Genomic DNA, 21,231 nt, shown 5'->3' on the forward strand with positions numbered 1-21,231 from the left:
CCTGTATATAGCCTCGTTATTGTTATTTTATTGTGTAAATACTTTCTTGAACTGCATTGTTGGTTAAGGGCTTGTAAGTTAGCATGTCACGGTAAGGTCTACACCTGTTGTATTCGGCGCATGTGACAAATAAAGTTTGATTTGATTAGAAATTTGATTTGATTGAGGCCCGAAAAATTGCCAAAGACTTCAGCCACCCAAGCCATAGATTCTTCACCATGCTACCGTCCGGCAACCGTTACCGAAGCATCGACTCACGGACCAACAGGCTCCGAGACATCTTCTACCCCCAAGCCATTAGACTGCTAAATAGCCATAAGACTGCTAAATAGTTAATTAAATGGTTACCCGGAATATATTTTCCAGATTGCGATTTATAATGGACCGTTTTTGGATTACGTAAACAACAACAGTAATTTTGTGAGGGTGGGGATGCAGTGTAAAGGGTTTAGTATTGAATTAAAAAATATATATATTGTACACAGGAAAAATTTAGTTGAACATGTAAAAATAATATTTTAAAGGAAAAGTGAAATAATGGATGTTGAGTTCAAAAACAAAAAAGCAAAAGCAAAACAAAAATAATTATATCCCCCTCAAAAATATGTTTTTATCTCAACATTATTTTTTTCACTTTTCCTCGAAAATATTATTTTTACATGTCCAACTTCATTTTTCATGTTTACGATGTATTTGAATTAGAATAGAACAATTTTTTTACGTAAAATTGACACCATAAATAATCCATTACACAGAATAGTATCTACTCTTATTTTGAAGGATTTTCAAAAACGCGACCAGGAAGTGTTTCGTTATTCTTGTCAGCTTCACTAATAATAGCAAAGACGTATATGAAGATAGTCTAAAAATGCTTCTCCAATAGAAATCCCCGATAACTCTTGTAGGCAATGTCACAGTGAAGTTGGCTAGCTAAAGCGCATGCACAGAATCACGTAATCAGTCTAACTATCGTTTCGCGCCGAACTGCGCTAGTGCAGGCCAACAAATCAAAAGGCACTCCTTCGCTATAAAGTGTTTTTTTTTTACAAAAATCTAAACATGTCAGTTTGTCACTTTCACGAGGTTCGAGTAATAACATGTTCAACTACTTAAGACATTTGCTCGAATCTAGGTTGAGAAAATTAACAACAAAGGAAGAATTCTTTACGTTTCCCATTGACTTCTCAAACACTTGTCTGCTTCGCAAGCGTTCCCGGAAGTCTCGCAATGTTGTGTCTCTGGGTTTAGAAACTCTGTGCTAATAGTTTACACTGTCAACATCAGACAAACGCCACAGAAAACTCTGACAGCTGAATAAAACAAAATTAATATGGATGACGAGGTGTTGACAACTTTGAAAATATTGATAATAGGTGAGAGTGGTGTCGGAAAGTCAAGGTAAGTGTCTTTGTTTTGAAGTTTTGCTAATTAACATACGTAGTTAACATTGCAGGGGTGTTGTTGCTTACAAGCTTGATAGGTAGCTAACGTTAAGTAGTTAACGTTATCTGGCTAACCAGCTAAATTCCTTTGTTACAATTGGGAATAAAAACAGTTTCCCACACTTGGTTTGCTGATTTACTTTTTATCATCTTACTTGTTGGTTATTGAAATATTAGCTGGTAAATACCTAGCTAGCTACTTGTTACAGTTGCTTTGTTTGTCTTAGTTGTCGGAAAGCTATCTGGTACTGGTGTTGTGTGGCAAGCAGCCCACCCCAGCCCTAGCTAGTGTGGCCAGCTCCTATTCATAGTTTTAAAAAATCGTTGTTATACTGCTAACCACTTATCCTTCTAGCTGGAGAACCTAGCTGGCTAGCTAATGTTATTTAGTCTCCTCAGTGGCGCAGTGGTCTAAGGCACTGCATCGCAGTGCTAGCTGTGCCACTAGAGATCCTGGTTCGAATCCAGGCTCTGTCGCAGCCGGCCGTGACCGGGAGACCCATGGGGCGGCGCACAATTGGCCTAGCGTTGTCCAGGGTAGGGGAGGGAATGGCCGGCAGGGGTGTAGCTCAGTTGATAGAGCATGGCGTTTGCAACGCCAGGGTTGTGGGTTCGATTCCCACGGGGGACCAGTTTGAAAAAAAAATATATATATATATATATATATATATATATGTATTCACTAACTGTAAGTCGCTCTGGATAAGAGCGTCTGCTAAATGACTAAAATGTAAAATGTAATGTAAATTATTTAGTACTAGCCAATGACATGAATATTCATGAGACTTGACATCGAACCAGTCAGGTAATTGGTTGAACATTCTTGAGTGTGTGACGTGGTTAGTACCGACCGAAGAACTTGGGAAACCCAGGGGCGCGTTCAGCAGGACGCAACGTTTTCGAAGTTCAGATATAAATATTCTATGTTGAACAAATATGCGCCTCTGACATGTAGAGTAAGGAATCACGTCCGCTCTATTCATGGTATTTCTATCTGCAACGTTCGAGAACGTTTTTCAGCTGAATGTGGCCCAGCTTCAGCTTGATCAACCAATTTAATTGGGAAATAATTAGGCTCACCAGCTAGCTACCAATCTATTTTTAGTTTCACTGTATGATCATTCAATAAACGAGCCCACTAATTGTTATTTTTACCTTTCCACACAAGGTCTGGTATGTATTGCTTGATATGAGCAAGTTAACTTAAATGTATCAAAGAATGTCATGCCTCCATGACTAGTTAGTGCTATACTAGGTGTAATCATGTCTAACCAGTTGGCTAATGTAGCCTGTGTGCCCATGAGCTCCCAAGTCTAGATAGCTATGTCTTCTGGCGTCCACGATTAGCTAGTTGGCTACTACATGGCCAGTGTGAGCCAGCATGCGAGCTAGCCAGCTACATTTCAGTCAGTAGCTATCCTTCTAAATGTGGTGGTCACTGGATAAACTAGCTATGAGTTAAACATATTTAGCTGAATACGAACTAGTAGCCAGTTGTTGTTGCCCATGGTGGAATCATATCTAACTCTGGCTCCTGAAGCCTATGTCCCCATGAGCTCCCGAGTCTCGCTAACGTTAGCTAATTTCACATGCTAGCTGAGCTGTTTTATAAGAAAACGGCTGATATGAATCAGGCCCTCCTTGGTGACCATGTTATTGGGGCGCGAGAATGTCAAATTCATATTAAAATTTTATGTTAGCTGTCATTGAAGTTGGTGGTTACTACTGGTTTCAGATTCGAGGCGAGAGAAATTGTCCGCCATGTTTGGTAAGGGCTCAGTGACATCACGCACTCAAGAAGTCGCTCTGGATAAGAGCGTCTGCTAAATGACTAAAATGTAAAATGTAAATGTAAGGCTCAACCAATCACCTGAAGGGTTCTATGTCGACACTCATGAATATTAATGACCCTGGAACCCTGGATTGCTGATGCTATGTATTGGCCATTGAGAGGCTTTGAAGGCACAGTCAGCCATATTTGTGACAGACCGGTTCGATTCGGTATTATGTAGCAACATTTGAAATGGTGTTTTTTACATTGGATAAAAGTAGAGACTCAGAGCTAGAAAATGGTATCATACACTACAGTTGAGGAACAATGGGAAAGTGATTCTGCTTTGAAACTTGATAAACTTGTAACCTCACTTGAGAAAATGGCCCTTGAATGTATTGGTAAACCTACTGGAGACCTCTTCTTTGTCTACACCCATTCAGCATCGTTCACACCCTCTTAAGCCGTAGCCCCACCCATCCTTTAAGGATTCACATATGAGGCCATCTACTAAACAACCTAAGATTTCAACACTAAAGGCTGGTTTATACTACGGGTGTATTCGTAAATTCAATCTGGAGTGCCAGAGTGTGCTCTGGGCGTTCGTAAACTCAGAGCGTTGTCAGATTGTCTGTTCGGAGCGTTCAGAGTGCACACTGGACACTCTAGCCGAGGAGTAGGGTTGATCCAAGCAATCTGATCCTAACAACAGCAGTCAAGCACCCAAGCTAACTGGCTTAACATTGGCTAGCTTGCTAGCTACTTCCAGAAACAAATGAGAGAACAGCTCACGCTAACCAGTTTACTCGGCCTAGCAGAGCTGGTTAGGCTGTTTTTAATGTTATCCAGAGCGTTGGTGACTGTAACTGTGCTGCTGGCAACAATTTAATTCAGATTATTTTCCAACATTTACTGACACTGGCCATATTCAACGGATGTTGAGCGTTCGTAAATTTGTCAGTTATTCTGCGCTATGGCACACTCAGACAAGGGTGCTCTGAAATCGGAGTAGATAGCCAGAGTGAATTTACCAGCTACGTCTATCGACAGTTGTCACAGTGACATCATGAACATTCTATTGAAATGGTTACTTGCATAGTGGAGACTTTTTTGTTTAGACATTTAGCTAGCTAAACAATGAACCATAATCCCAACTCATAACGTTACTACCCTGCATGAATCTGCAGGTAACTAACCAACCAGGTTCAATGTTATCTAGCTAGCTAACATTAGGCTATAACAAGCAATGCAAATGGCTCTGCGATACGAATAATATTACTACACAGATCATACATGTAACGTTAGCTAACAGTATGCTTTAACTTGAAATGAAAATGACTTTCTGACAAAATTAGAAACGTGTAATATCTGGAAAATGTAGCTAGACTATCTTACCTGTATACATGGATGGACGCTTCTCCCTCTGGATGCCATGGTTGCCCTTAGTTTGAAGATGTAATCCGGAGACAGGTGTTTTATACAACAGCCTTCTGTGTGTTCTCTTTTCGACTCCCTCTGCATATTTGCCATCAAACGGCAGCATTTTCTCCATCTCCTTAGGTATTATACTCTAATTCCACCGGGCATTCCACTGATTTCAAAACTCTGTCCTCCAGAGAGTGGAGAGCAACACTTTTGCAGTTCTACTATGTGATATCTTTCAAAAAAGCCACGTTAGAAAGGATTACCTACACATACTGACTAGCTCATGTTATAGACAGAAGCGTGCTACATGGCAGACCAATCCGAACTCATTCCTTGGCATGTCCAGCTAACTCATTATCTCAGCCAATCATGGCTAGCGGGAAGGTTCCTGTTTTTTCCCATGGCTAAACCAACTAGGCTCGTAATTTAACAATTTACAGATGGCATACAAGTTTGTTATTAAGGCACATGAAAGTTCACATGTTCCAGAAGGCATTTATGCCAAAAAACACATTTTTAAAACAAATGTTTAAGTTCAAATGGCTGTAGTTTCCTGAAACGAGTCACATTTGCACTCCCCAGTAAGAGCAGCCCTTCAAAGGAATTTATGGAATTGGTCTGTGTCAGTAAGTGGTCCAGTGTAAATATCTGGATTTGGAGTGAACTTTAAAATAATTCACTGTGGGGATCGAACTTGATCATCATAAACTAATTTAAGACGTGTAAAAAAATGTTTGGGGCCGTTCTGGGGATCGTAATTTACGTAGGATTTCTAATGCAAACCAGGGCATTTGGCACCGCAGTAGCCGACCAGTAGAGCTCGTGACTTCACGCTCCAGAACGGACACTGGGGGCCTGGTTTTGACCTAATTAAGTAGAATACCATTGGAAATGAATGTTGAAAGTTACATTGACATTCTTTAAAGATAAGTTGAAAATAACACTGTCAGGTTGAATGCACTGTTGAAAGGCCACACTGAATCGGAGAATAATTTTTTATGTCACTGTAGGGCTGACCCCAATTAGTCGACTGGTCGATTGTTTGGTCGATAGGCTGTTTGTAGACCGCACATTTTTTTGTTGTTGTCGAGCAGTAGCATAGATGTATATTTATGGCACATGAGACACCTGTCTTATTCGCGCCCATCTCAGTGAACTAATCCATTGCAAAGGCCATAGGGATGGCACAGTCCAAGAAGGGGAGTGTGGCTGCACAATGCACATCTCTCTCCATAATGCGCTCTCTCCCGCCAATTTGTGCACATTCATTGTTTCATGACTTGTGTGAATTGTTTGCGTTTGATTGTTAGTCTATCAATTCCCCATTACCTACAGTACCAGTCAAAAGTTTGGACACACCAACTCATTCCAGGGTTTTTCTTTATTTGTACTATTTTCTACATCGTAGAATAATAGTGAAGACATCAAAACTATGAAATAACACATATGGAATCATGTAGTAACCAAAAAAGTGTTCAACAAATATACAAAATATATATTATATTTGAGATTCTTCAAATAGCCACCCTTTGCCTTGATGACAGCTTAGCACACTCTTGGCATTCTCTCAACCAACTTCATGAGGTAGTCACCTGGAATGCATTTCAATTAACAGGTGTGCCTTCTTGAAGGTTAATTTGTGGAATCCTTTCCTTCTTAATGCGTTTGAGCCAATCAGTTGTGTTGTGACAAGGTAAGGAGGGTATACAGAAGTTAGCCCTATTTGGTAAAATACCAAGTCCATACTATGGCAAGAACAGCTCAAATAAACCAAGAGAAACGACAGTCCCATCATTACTTTAAGGAATGAAGGTCAGTCAATACCGAACATTTCAAGAACTTTTAAAGTTTCTTCAAGTGCAGTCGCAAAAACCATCAAGCGCTATGATGAGCAACACGAGCAATGGACATTAGACCGGTCGAAATTTGTCCTTTGGTCTGGAGTCCAAATTTGAGATTTTTGGTTCCAACCGCCGTGTCTTTGTGAGACGCTGTGTGGGTGAACAGAAGATCTCCGCATGTGCATTCCCACCGTGAAGCATGGAGGAGGTGGGGTTATGGTGTGGGGGTGCTTTGCTGGTGACACTGTCTGTGATTTATTTAGAATTCAAGGCACACTTAACCAGCATGGCTACCACAGCATTCTGCAGCGATACGCTTGTTTTGACTTAGTGAGACTATCATTTGTTTTTCAACAGGACAATGACCCAACACACCTCCAGGCTGTGTAAGGGCTATTTTACCAAGAAGGAGAGTGATGGAGTGCTGCATCAGATGACCTGGCCTCCACAATCCCCCGACCTCAACCCAATTGAGATGGTTTGGGATGAGTCGGACGGCAGAGTGAAGGAAAAGCAGCCAACAAGTGCTCAGCATATGTGGGAACTCCTTCAAGACTGCAAAAGCATTCCAGGTGAAGCTGGTTGAGTGAATGCGAAGAGTGTGCAAAGCTGTCATCAAGGCAAAGTGTGGCTATTTGAAGAATCTCAAATATATGTTTAACACTTTTTGTTTACTACATGATTACATGTTTTATTTCATAGTTTTGATGTCTTCACTATTATTCTACAATGTAAAAAATAAATACAAATTGAATGAGTAGGTGTGTCCAAACTTTTGACTGGTAGTGTATATCACCGCTAGTACATTTAACATTAATTTCTATAATTTCTAATCTACAATGTTTGTTTGGTTATGGTAATGTCTGTTAATGCATTGAATGTAATATTATTCCAGTCTTAACGTTCTCATTGTCGGAGTGGACACGTTGTTTGCAGAGCGCACAACCGATGCTACACTTGTGAGAAACAAGTTTTGGTTTATTTCATTCCATTTACGAGTTTTGTCAATTTAGTCATTGTCTTTTGTTTTGAGCGCTCCTGTCAATGTTGAGTAAAGACGCGCATCTGATTACGCATAGAAGTAAGCCTATAGGCTACCTGGCCTGCGAGCAAATGTAGGCATATCAATGTGCCCATTTGGGGATCTGATAGTATTTCTGATTGGCTTAACGCACCACCGCTAATGAGCTGCGGAGCTTCTCAAAGTAATGTTTTCTTCACCTCAAACAGCAATCAAATGAAGTCTGTTTTTACATCCACTGAGGATGACCTTAGTTCCTCAATGTATTTGAAAAATCTTACCAGCTCTCTCCCTTTTGATAACCACTCAGCGTGAAAGGGAAAAATGTAATGCTCTGATCCAGTGGAAACACCGTAAAATAGGCCTACCTGATTACTTCTTATCCCTTGCGCAAATAGCCTACAGCTGTGTCTGTCCCGAGCTCTCTTGTGCATGAAACTCTGAGGGCCCATAATATTTGGTCTAAGGCACTGCATCGCAGCTAGCTGTGCCACTAGAGATCCTGGTTCGAATCCAGGCTCTGTCGTAGCCGGCCGCGACCGGGAGACCCATGGGCTGGCGCACAATTGGCCCAGCGTCGTCCAGGGTAGGGGAGGGATTGGCCGGCAGGGATGTAGCTCTGTTGGTAGAGCATGGCGTTTGCAACGCCAGGGTAGTGGGTTCGATTCCCACGGGGGGCCAGTATGAAAAAAATAACAAAAAATAATGTATGCACTCACTAACTGTAAGTCGCTCTGGATAAGAGTGTCTGCTAAATGACTAAAATGTAAATGTAATGTTGCAAGTTTGCGAGCATGAGCTTCAAGTTGATACAATGTTTCAAGTTCGTCGCAGACAGGCCTTGCATAGCCAATGTGATTTATAGGAGATTTATTTTTATCAGGATATTTTCTACCTGCAGACTGCAATGTTTTAATTTGTTGGCTTTATAGGCTATTTTTACATAGATGGCAATAAAGTTACTTTTTAGGTTTGTCATTTCCATTAGTTGAGTTTTGATTTAACCACTTGACAATCATTTTGAGATACGAAGACGTTATTATAAATGAAATGAAACAGTTCCACGAAAATGTGCATATGAAAACATTTTTTGTTGTTGTCTGGGACAGCCCTATATCACAGAAAGTCATCTAAATTCTAGAATGTCAGATGGAAGTTTTGGGAGGCTGCCAAAACAGGGAAGGAAACAAATCAGTTGCTTTGTAATTTTAACGAATCACGACCCGGCATAGGATATCAACAGTGACAACAGTTGGCTGCTATTTGAGTGATAGTTTAACTGTCAAATCCATGTATTGGTGTGTGTGGTCAATGACTTTTATAGAGAGACCGCCCCGAACTATCCGTGCCATTTTAATGAGAAAATGTCAAGAGTTCTCAGTCCTGGCACCCCCAGCCCGTATGACAAAATCAACAGCAGAAAACCAAAGATATTGATCTGTTTTAAGCAATCGATCTTGTCATTGTGTTGACTATGAACTTTTATACTAACATCACCAATCTGAAAAGGATGTGTAATTCCCCACCAATTCGATGTGGTCAAAACGTCAGCTTGTGTAATGTAGTAACATGCTTTACACATCAAGTAAAGTAGTGTAATATAAAATAATTAAATATGGAAAAAATGATGACATTTTAATTTAGAATGATAGTAAATGAAGCAAACACAGCTTTTTACAATAATCACAGATTTCTCACTAGTTTAACCATCAAGATAGTTGCTCTTATGCACGATTTAACCGGACGCTCTAGAGCGCAGTTTCCATAGTGACTGCACAGCAGCCTGTGTAATCACCCTCCCTACTAGTACAAAGAATTCACGTATGGAGTGTCAGTGTTACAATGTCTGCTCACTGATATGGTATTCCCATGCGTCTGTCCCCAAACAGTCTTCTCCTGAGATTCACAGACGATACTTTTGACCAAGAGCTAGCAGCAACCATAGGTAAGTCTAAAGGAGCTCCATCATCAAAGGAGTATGCCCCAGTGCACTGTTAATGTGGAGGGAAAACACAGAATTCCAACTCTAACAGTCCTTTTGACACAGTTGCTAGGCCTATGAGATACTGGAATATTTTTATGTCACACATTAAGCTATTAATTTTTATGGGTCAACAATTGAAAACCAATGGTTCCTCTGAGTCTGCATCTTCCGCTCTCTTGTTGATGCAGGTGTGGACTTTAAAGTAAAAACAATTGCAGTGGATGGGAACAGAGCCAAGCTTGCTATTTGGGTAAGTCTAATCTCTGTCAATGTAAGTGGATTGATTATTTTAGGTGTGGCCAAAGTAATCTGTGAAGTGAACATCAGGAATTTCACTTTCTTAAAGGGACTATCTTCAGTTCAAACAACAGCAAAGCCGTTACCCCGCCACTGTTTTGGTAAACAGCTGAGGAATTGGGATGGAGAAATGTAACCACTCTCAAAATCATAGACAGAGCTATGGATACAAGGACTGACCATCTACAGGGGTTCCCAAACCTTTTCACTCAGAGGCCCACCTTCCAGTATTGGGGAACATCCCGCGCCCCCCCCCCCACACACACACACACACACACCTTGTCTATTTATTTTATTTGTATTTAACCTTTCTTTTATCAGGGAGTCATACTGAGACCAAGGTCTCTTTTACAGATGAGCCCTGAATCACATAAATACACACATCAATATAAATACAAAATGCAAGCAGAAAGAACAACATGGCCATAAAAAACAAACACATTAATCAGTAATAAGGTCCTCAATCAGCTTTCTGAATTGCCCTAGAGGCACCAAAACATGACATTTTCAAGATTGTTCCACAAATAAGGTTCAAGAAAACCAAAAGCTTATTTACCTAACTCGGTAGACACCAAAGGAAAGTCCAGAGTTAACCATCCCTGAGACCGGGTGTGGTAACTCGTATGTCTAAAGTTTAGTAAAGATGTTAGGTACAGTGGGACTTTTTGTAAAATGGCTTTATAAATGACATCAGAGGGCCAACCAAGTTTCTGGTAGAGAATGAAGTGATGGGTACTAAAATTGTCGCCCATAAAAAAGCGCAATGCGCTATGACAAACTGCATCTAACGGCTTTATTGTGGCAGCTGCTTTCATTTAGATGATGTAGCCATAGTCTAGGACCAATAGAAATGTCGACTGAATAATCTGCTTTCTACTTTCTCTATTTCTATGCGCATAAGCACTGTTCATGACACAAACTGTTCACACCCCTCTAGTTATCGGAGAGAACATTTTGCAGGTTTAAAGCTTATTTCCTGCAATTCTACAAATTCTTCACAGGGTGCAGAGAAAATGTTGCCGTTTTGAAAGCAAATTTTCTTGCAATTCTATACATTTTGCCATGTCTAATGTGTATTCATGTGATATGTGAGTGACTCAAACATTACAACAAAATATATGGGCTAAACAACATAGTTAAAAAAATGTTAGCTGACATGGGCTTGTTGATCTGGACGTTTCTGACAAGTTCTAAAGGTATGCAATGACTGACATGACGAGGAAAACTGATGATGCACTACCCAATTTCGAAAATGCACCTTGTCATTCTACTATTACAACTTTCAAGAGCACAGTTTTTTTTTTTTTTGGGGGGGGGGGGACCCGTGCTGCCTCTGCCGATCCCTCGCATGCCCCACAGTTTGGGAACCACTGATCTATGATGTACAAATTATAGTTTAAAGGGGAATGGAAACGCTTAAGGAAGTAAAGCTGAGCAAAGAGATGTATTCAATCCACTAATACTAAACATGCGCTTATAACATAGAAACTCCTCTATTTTAATTATTTTGATCTTGAACAATGTTTATTAGAGGTATGGGTAGCGGCATCTTGAATTGCCATAGTAATGACTGACGCCAATACGTCATTGGTAGGAATGAGGAAATTGTGAGTTTTGACGCGGAGAAAAAAGTGAATGCTGCCACCGGGAGGCGCCTCACCTCTAGTGGACCTGAAAGGTTTCTCACAACTTTCACATCTCTGTCATTAAGATCAGGACAACAAAATTAAGGTAAGAAACAGTATACCATTTCATTTTTATGTTGGCAATTATAATATGTACTTTTTAGAGTATTTTTTTCCAACGGATAAGATGTAAAATAAATTTTTTATAACAAGCCGAGTAGACAATCAGCTAGCTAGCCTACTTTATTTAGCTTTTCTCTTTTTTTATGTAAATGTTTTAATTGATAACTGTACAAAATAAAATACTAATATTGACAACTTGAAGAGCATTTGTCGTTAGGTATTAGCTAGACCTAGCTAAAGTGATCTGGCTAGTGATTAGATATGAAACTAGCTAGCCAGCCAATCAGAAGAGAAGGCTGCTGCAGGATTGCTATTTTACCAGTAAAATGTATTATCCCCATATAGTTAGGTAGCTACAGTACTTATTAGCTAGCTAGCTAGCTAACTACTTACAGTGCCTTCAGAAAGTATTCATACCCCTAGACTTATTCTACATTTTGTTGATACAGCCTGAATTCTAAATGGATGAAATTTGTTTTTTTTTCTCTCACCCATCTACACATAATACCCCATAATGACAAAGTGAAATCATGTTTTTAGAAATTTTGGCAAATTTGTTGAAAATTAAATACAGAAATATACAGTACCTGTCAAAGGTTTGGACACCTACTCATTCAAGGGTTTTTCTTTATTTTTTACTATTTTCTACATTGTAGAATAATAGTGAAGACATCAAAACTATGAAATAACCAAGAAGGAGAGTGATGGAGTGCTGCATCAGATGACCTGGCCTCCACAATCACCCGACCTCAACCCAATTGAGATGGTTTGGGATGAGTTGGACTGCAGAGTGAAGGAAAAGCAGCCAAAAAGTGCTCAGCATATATGGGAACTACTTAAAGACTTAAAGAGCATTCCTCATGAAGCTGGTTGAGAGAATGCCAAGGCAAAGGGTGGCTACTTTGAAGAATCTCAAATATATTTTGATTTGTTTAACACTTTCCTGGTTACTACATGATTCCATATGTGTTATTTCATCATTTTGATGTCTTCACTATTATTCTACAATGTAGAAAATATTAAAAATAAAGAAAAACCCTTGAATGAGTAGGTGTGTCCAAACTTTTGACTGGTACTGTAGGTAAATGAGATTTCTAAAAACATTTTCACTTTGTCATTATTAGTATTGTGTGTGTGTAGATGGGTGAGGACATTTTTTTTATTTAATCCAGGATGAATACTTTCTGAAGGCACTGTAAATGTTTTATGTTCTAAATCTAGAAAAACATGCCAAAATGCTAATGAAATTAGCCCTGGAGCATTTAATAGTGCTATAAAACTAAATAAAAAGAAGTTTGTAGATTTGTATTGCATATTTGAATAATCTGTTAGTATTAAACAATCAAGGCCTTTAAACACTTGTTGGACTTTCTTTTTTTTATAAAAATGAAATACATTTTATGGTGTCTGATGGAGTTTACATAAATCCAGTTATTTGCATTTTATGAAAATCAAACAAATTAGGTTGTTCCTTTAAATGGTGTCATAGCTTATACTTTGGTCTATCAAAATATACACTGAGTTTACAAAATGTTAGGAAGACCTTCCTAATGTTGAGTTGTACCCCCTTTTTGCCATCAGAACAGCCTCAATTCATCTGTGCATCGACTCTACAAGGTGTAAAGTGTTCAACAGGGATGCTGGCCCATGTTGATTCTAATGCTTCTCACAGTTGTGTCAAGTTGGCTGGATGTCCTTTGGGTGGTGGACCATTCTTAATACATACAGGAAACTGTTAAGCATGAAAAACCCAGCACCATTGCAGTTCTTGACACACTCAAACTGGTGCACCTGGCACCTACTATCATACCCCGTTCAAAGGCACTTAAATCTTTTGTCTTGCTCATTCACCCTCTGAATGGCACACATACACAATCCATGTCTCAATTGTTTCGATACTTAAAAATCCTTCTTTAACCTTTCCCCTCCCCTTCATCTACACTGATTTTGAAGTGGATTTAACAAGTGACATCAATGAAAGATCATAGCATTCACCTGGTCACTCTGTCATGGAAAGAGCAGGTGATCCTAATGTTTGATACATTCAGTATATATTTCACATGTTGTTAATATTAAGACAAATATTTGAGATTGTCCCGTCTTTCAAGAATCCCTGAGCTTTAAAACAATATTTTCTCTCAAGCCTCATGGCAAAATGTGTAAAATAACATGATTAGTTATAAAACCATTTTTTTTTCTTCAAAAATGTCAATTTCAAGTTAGCTGGTGTTCTAAAGCCAAGTGTTTCCATTACCGTTTAAATCTTGTTTTGAGGCTAAACAGTATTTTTTTACAATTACACTGTTTACAAACAATGGAGTAAAACAAGCTTATATTTTGGGTCCTGATGGGGTATGACAGTTGAACTAAGTTCATGAGGCATTTCTAAGTTATATTCTTCAATAATAAATGGGTATACAGTTGAAGTCAGAAGTTTACATACACTTTAGGTTGGAGTCATTAAAACTCGTTTTTCAACCACTCCACACATTTCTTGTTAACAAACTATAGTTTTGGCAAGTCGATTTGGACATCTACTTTGTGCATGACACAAGTAATTTTTCCAACAATTGTTTACAGACAGATTATTTCACTTATAATTCACTGTATCACAATTCCAGTTGGTCAGAAGTTTACATACACCAAGTTGACTGTGCCTTTAAACAGCTTGGAAAATTCCAGAAAATTATGTAATGGCTTTAGAAGCTTCTGATAGGCTAATTGGCATCATTTGAGTCAATTGGAGGTGTACCTGTGGATGTATTTCAAGGCCTACCTTCAAACTCAGTGCCTCTTTGCTTGACATCATGGGAAAATCAAAAGAAATCAGCCAAGACTTCAGAAATAAAATTGTAGACCTTCACAAGTCTGGTTCATCATTGGGAGCAATTTCCAAACGCCTGAAGGTACCACGTTCATCTGTACAAACAATAGTACGCAAGTATAAACTCCATGGGAAGACGCAGCCTTCATACCGCTCAGGAAGGAGACGCGTTCTGTCTCCTAGAGATGAACGTACTTTGGTGCGAAAAGTGCAAATCAATCCCAGAACAACAACCCAACCGTGAAGCACGGGGGTGGCAGCATCATGCTGTGGGGGTACTTTGCTGCAGGAGGGACTGGTGCACTTCACAAAATAGATGGCATCATGAGGAAGGATCTATTGAAGCAACATCTCAAGACATCAGTGAAGAAGTTAAAGCTTGGTCGCAAATGGGTCTTCCAAATGGACAATGACCCCAAGCATACTTCCAAAGTTGTGGCAAAATGGCTTAAGGACAACAAAGTCAAGGTATTGGAGTGGCCATCACAAAGCCCTGACCTCAATCCTATAGAACATTTGTGGGCAGAACTGAAAAAGCGTGTGCGAGCAAGGAGGCCTACAAACCTGACTCAATTACACCAGCTCTGTCAGGAGGAATGGGCCAAAATTCACCCAACTTATTGTGGGAAGCTTGTAGAAGGCAATGTTACCAAATACTAATTGAGTGTATGTAAACTTCTGGCCCACTGGGAATGTGATGAAGTAAATAAAAGCTTAAATAAATAATTCTCTACTATTATTCTGACATTTCACATTCTTAAAATAAAGTGGTGATCCTAACTGACCTAAGACAGGGAATTTTTACTAGGATTAAATGTCAGGAATTGTGAAAAACTGAGTTTAAATGTATTTGGTGTATGTAAACTTCCGACTTCAATTGTATATCATAGCAGAAGGTTGGCTTCCCAAAGTGAAATCCACGGCCCTAGTAGGACTTGGGAAGTTTACTTGTTTACGTATTGAATAGATGTGTAGCTCTTCATAGTCTCCGCAGAATTTGATGATTGTGATTCATGGTCATGTTATAGCTCCATAATGCTGCTTATTGATACTTCCTGCCAAGTTAGTTCCTCTTGATGCTAGCCTGGTTTACAGTACCTGTGTTAAATGCTGAAGGTTAGCCCACTGCTTTCTCTCATTGATCATTATTGTTGACTATCTTGGACCTGTCAGGACACAGCAGGACAGGAGAGGTTCAGGACCCTGACGCCCAGCTACTACCGTGGTGCACAGGGAGTCATACTGGGTGAGTGTTTTGTTTATCTCACGGCCAATGGGGGTCTACATCAACTCTCTGGCCCTATGTACCAAGCCTCTCAAAGTAGGAGTGCTGATCTAGGATCAGGTTCCTCCTGTCCATAGAATCTTATTCATGGTGATCTAAATGACAAAACCGATCATCGTAGATCCAGCACTCCTACTCGAAATGAGTTGCCAAATAAGTCAACATGGCCTCAGTTGGAAATTGTACTCCATACAAGCCACATTCTCAAATCTGGACCTCTAGTACTGTGGACCGCCATACTTTGATTCGAGTACCCCCCTGCTATAACACATCTTAGTTGTAGATATGGATGAGGTACAGAAACACAGTTAACCTCCTTTATTTTGTTGTTAGTGTACGATGTCACTAAACGGGTCACGTTCACGAAGCTGGAGAACTGGCTGAACGAACTGGAGACATACTGCACACGGAACGACCTCGTCAAAATGCTGGTCGGGAACAAGATTGATAAGGAGGTGGGTGTCCCAGTGCATCATGTATCAAGATACTTTATGAAGAGGTTTTCGGAAGATGATCACATCATTCAGTAAAGTTTTGTGTTGCTCAAATTATAGCTGATGGTATTAAACGTTCCACATACTAAGATAATAGATGGTTTTATTATGTTGTCAGACAGGCTAACACCTGTTATGTGAACCCATTGTTGTTAAATTTAACAATACTGTTTTTGTTTCAGGAAAACCGTGAAGTTGACAGAAACGAAGGCCTTAAATTCGCAAGGAAACACTCCATGCTTTTTATTGGTAAGTTCTTCATCTTAGTGATATAGCTGGGCATCTATGAGTAAATGAACCAGGATACTGAAATTTCAAACAAAGTGATCCAGGGACTATGCTAAAGGCCTACTTCTTCAGTAAAAATATATACAGTGCATTCGGAAAGTATTCAGACCCCTTCCCTTTTTCCACATTTTGTTACGTTACAGCATTATTTAAAACATTTTTTAGAAAAATCCTCATCAATCTACACACAATACCCCATAATTACGAAGTGAAAATAGGTTTTTATACATTTTTGCAAATGTATTAAAAAAAAGAAACAAATTTCCATTGATCATCCTTGAGATGTTTCTACAACTTGATTGGAGTCCACCTGTGGTAAATTCAATTGATTGGACAAGATTTGGAAAGGCACACACCTGTCTATATAAGGTCCCACAGTTGACAGTGCATGTCAGAGCAAAAACCAAGCCATGAGGTCGAAGGAATTGTCCGTAGAGCTCCGAGACAGGATTGTGTCAAGGCACAGATCTGGGGAAGGGTACCAAAAAAATTCTGCAGCATTGAAGGTCCCCAAGAACACAGTGGCCTCCATCATTCTTAAATGGAAGAAGTTTGGAACCAACAAGCTCTTCCAAGAGCTGGCCGCCCGGCCAAACTGAGCAATCGGGGGAGAAGGGCCTTGGTCAGGCAGGTGACCAAGAACCCGATGGCCACTCTGACAGAGCTCCAGAGTTCCTCTGTGGAGATGGGAGAACCTTCCAGAAGGACAACCATCTCTGCAGCACTCCACCAATCAGGCCTTTATGGTAGAGTGGCCAGACGGAAGGCACTCCTCAGTAAAAGGCACATTACAGCCCGCTTGGAGTTTGCCAAAATGCACCTAAAGGACTCTGATCATGAGAAACAAGATTCTCTGGTCTGATGAAACCAAGATTGAACTCTTTGGCCTGAATGCCAAGGGTCACGTCTGGAGGAAACCTGGCCCCATCCCTACGGTGAACCATGGTGGTGGCAGCATCATGCTGTGGGGATGTTTTTCAGCGGCAGGGACTGGGAGACTAGTCAGGATTGAGGGAAAGATCAACGGAGCAAATTACAGATAGATCCTTGATGAAAACCTGCTCCAGAGCGCTCAGGACCTCAGACTGGGGCGAAGGGTCACCTTCCAACAGGACAATGACCCTAAGCACACAGCCAAAACAACGCAGGAGTGGCTTCGGGACAAGTCTCTGAATATCCTTGAGTGGCCCAGCTAGAGCCCGGACTTGAACTCGATCGAACATCTCTGGAGAGACCTGAAAATAGATGTGCAGCGACGCTCCCCCTCCAACCTGTCAGAGCTTGAGAGGATCTGCAGAGAAGAATGGGAGAAACTCCACAAAATACAGGTGTGCCAAGCTTGTAGCGTCATACCCAAGAAGACTTGTGGCTGTAATCACTGCTAAAGGTGCTTCACAAAGTACTGAGTAAAGGGTCTGAATACTTATGTAAATGTGATTTCTGGTTTTTATAATTTTTGCTTTGTCATTATGGGGTATTGTGTGTAAATTGAGGGGGAAAAAACTATTTAATCCATTTTAGAATAAGGCTGTAACTTAACAAAATGTGGAGAAAGTCAAGGGGTCTGAATACTTACCAAATGCACTGTACATAAAGATTTTAATTTAATCAAGAAACAGTAAGACTTTCTGCAGACGGGCATACATCAGTGTGCAGACTCATTAATTTTTGCACAGATGCCACCCTGTTACTCTACTTTGACTTTTGTAATCTCCACTGTCAGAACCCCACTAAAGGATGCAGCCCTTCCAGGAGAATTGCATTACGATCGCAAATCTGTGGTCAACTATCAAACCCATGTCTACATACATTTATATTTCCTAGCTCTGGTCACCTCCTTTTTTGGAATTAGGTTATAACATTTCTGAAGAATGACTAAATTAAGGGTTTTGGAAAAAGGTTCATGGAAAAGAGGCCTTTCTTAGATGTGCCATGTAGGCTACACATATTTTCTGAACGCTGAATGTGTTACGTTGGCCTGCATTTTTGTCTACACAACTCAATCTAAATTACCCATATCAAGATCATCATTCTCAGAAAATCAACAGACTAAAAAAATATACCTTTAGACATCACTCTGGGAGAATAAAATCCATCCCAGTCCGATGTCATTATGCTTGTCATGCACAGATCTTGTTGCGTCAAAATCTCGGTGATGTGCGTTCATAAATATTTCTCAAAAATGAAGAAAAAAATGAAATAATGCATTTTTGCTCCCATTTATTTGAAACAAACCAGAAATTGTTTAGTGAGTTTGCGTTGGTGCATCCCCTTACATTAATACCATACTAATGTGCCCTCCCACCCTGGCAGAGGCCAGTGCTAAAACGCGGGACGGTGTCCAGTGTGCCTTCGAGGAGCTGGTGGAGAAGATCCTCCAGACCCCAGGGCTTTGGGAAAGTGACACCCAGCCTCGGGGCGTCCAAATGGGGGACCAGCAGCAGCGCAGGCTGGGGGGCTGTGGAGGATACTGCTCCATTCCATAAACCAGAACTGACCCAAAACCCAAACGGCATACTGGAAACCAGAAACTGAGGATATCAAGAGGATAATACTGTCGGTCTTGGTCAAAAGGACTTACACACTTCCTGTACCATTAGTCAGTTATCACAGTGCATTATGGCATGTTCAAAGTATGGTTGGTATTAATCACGTATAAAAGATAATGGTAAGGAAGTACAGGGTTTTAACTATCATGGGTTGTTAACCACACCAACTCACATGTACGTCTTGTTGAACACATGGTGAAATGTTGAATTTCCTCTCTACAATATAATATTGAATGTTTTCTACATGTTTATGCAATACAGTATGTTACATACATCAAGTTAAAATATAATCACTGCATCATGTCAAATACCTACCAAGTTATACCAAAAATAGCTTTGCTATTTACAGTTGATGTCGGAAGTTTAAGTACACTTCGGTTGGAGTCATTAAAATTCGTTTTTCAACCACAATTTCTTGTTAACAAATTATAGTTTTGGCAAGTCGGTTAGGACATCTACTTTGTGCATGACACAAGTAATTTTTCCAACAATTGTTTACAGACAGATTATTTCACTTATAATTCACTATATCACAATTCCAGTGGGTCAGAAGTTTACATACACTAAGTTGACTGTGCCATTAAACAGCTTGGAAAATTCCAGAAATGATGTCATGGCTTTAGAAGCTTCTGATAGGCTAATTGACATTATTTGAGTCAATTGGAGGTGTACCTGTGGATGTATTTCAAGGCCTACCTTCAAACTCAGGGCCTCTTTGCTTGAAAAAAATGGTAGACCTCCACAAGTCTGGTTCACCCTTGGGAGCAATTTCCAAACGCCTGAAGATACCACATTCATCTGTACAAACAATAGTACGCAAGTATAAACACCATGGGACCACGCAGCCGTCATACCGCTCAGGAAGGAGACTCGTCCTGTCTCCTAGAGATGAACGTACTTTGGTGCGAAAAGTGCAAATCAATCCCAGAACAACAGCAAAGGACCTTGTGGAGATGATGAAGGAAACCGGTACAAAAGTATCTATAAATAGGAAAAATAGGAAAAAGGTGGTGCTTGCAAGCCGAAGAACACCATCCCAACCGTGAAGCACGGGGGTGGCAGCATCATGCTGTGGGGGTGCTTTGCTGCAAGAGGGACTGGTGCACTTCACAAAATAGATGGCATCATGAGGAAGGAAAATTATGTGGATATATTGAAGCAACATCTCAAGACATCAGTCAGGAAGTTAACGCTTGGTCGCAAATGGGTATTTTTATTTATTAATTTTTTATTTCACCTTTATTTAACCAGGTAAGCCAGTTGAGAACAAGTTCTCATTTACAACTGCGACCTGGCCAAGATAAAGCAAAGCAGTGCGATTTAAAAACAACAAACACAGAGTTACATATGGAATAAACAAAACGTACAGTCAGTAACACAATAGAAAATCTATATACAGTGAGGGGAAAAAAGTATTTGATCCCCTGATGATTTTGTACGTTTGCCCACTGACAAAGAAATGATCAGTCTATAATTTTAATGGTAGGTTTATTTGAACAGTGAGAGACAGAATAACAACAACAAAATCCAGAAAAACGCATGTCAAAAATGTTATAAATTGATTTGCATTTTAATGAGGGAAATAAGTATTTGACCCCCTCTCAATCAGAAAGATTTCTGGCTCCCAGGTGTCTTTTATACAGGTAACGTGCTGAGATTAGGAGCACACTCTTAAAGGGAGTGCTCCTAATCTCTGCTTGTTACCTGTATAAATGACACCTGTCCACAGAAGCAATCAATCAATCAGATTCCAAACTCTCCACCATGGCCAAGACCAAAGAGCAGTACGCCACAGGATGTTTTTGTGCTGGTCAAGGACAGTCAAGTCTGGTGTGAACCAGGGGCTATATCTGTTCTTAGTTCTGAATTTTCTGAATGGGGCATGCTTATTTAAGATGGAGAGGAAAAAACTGTGTGAGGTGATGAGGGGGGTTCATTTGACCGCGGACCCATTACGAACGCAGGCAATGAGGCAATGATCGCTGAGATCCTGGTAGAAGACAGCGGAGGTGTATTTAGAGGGTAAATTAGTCAGGATGATATCTATGAGGGTGCCCATGTTTACGTATTTAGGATTGTACCTGGTAGGTTCCTTGATAATTTGTGTGTGATTGAGGGCATCTAGTTTAGATTGTAGAACGGCCGGGGTGTTAAGCATATCCCAGTTTAGGTCACCAAGCAGTACGAACTCTGAGGATAGATGGGGGGGGGGTTGCAGCAAGCGGCAACAGTGAGAGACTTATTTCTGGAAAGGTGGATTTT

At 40.2% G+C, this 21,231-nt stretch overlaps 1 protein-coding gene across 1 annotated transcript; it reads left to right on the forward strand.

Annotated features, from left to right (window-relative positions):
- The first annotated feature begins 959 nt into the window (after positions 1 to 959).
- Positions 960 to 19,380, forward strand: LOC311099185 (ras-related protein Rab-18-B-like). Its single transcript, XM_084139865.1, has 7 exons — positions 960 to 1,398; positions 9,390 to 9,445; positions 9,673 to 9,734; positions 15,527 to 15,599; positions 15,972 to 16,093; positions 16,315 to 16,381; positions 18,734 to 19,380. The coding sequence occupies exons 1-7, from the start codon at positions 1,331 to 1,333 to the stop codon at positions 18,904 to 18,906; spliced, it is 621 nt and encodes a 206-aa protein (XP_083995991.1). The 5' UTR covers positions 960 to 1,330; the 3' UTR covers positions 18,907 to 19,380.
- The last annotated feature ends 1,851 nt before the right edge of the window (positions 19,381 to 21,231 follow it).

This window comes from Coregonus lavaretus (genome assembly GCF_964263955.1).
Source record: "Coregonus lavaretus genome assembly, chromosome: 23".
In the NCBI taxonomy this organism is placed as follows: Eukaryota; Metazoa; Chordata; class Actinopteri; order Salmoniformes; family Salmonidae; genus Coregonus; species Coregonus lavaretus.

Coding starts and splice junctions, on each gene's coding strand:
- LOC311099185 (XM_084139865.1), top strand. CDS start 1,331: ATGGATGACGAGGTGTTGACAACTTTGAAAATATTGATAATAGGTGAG. Junction 15,600..15,971: donor TGCACAGGGAGTCATACTGG/GTGAGTGTTTTG, acceptor TTTTGTTGTTAG/TGTACGATGTCACTAAACGG. Junction 16,094..16,314: donor GGAACAAGATTGATAAGGAG/GTGGGTGTCCCA, acceptor TTTTTGTTTCAG/GAAAACCGTGAAGTTGACAG.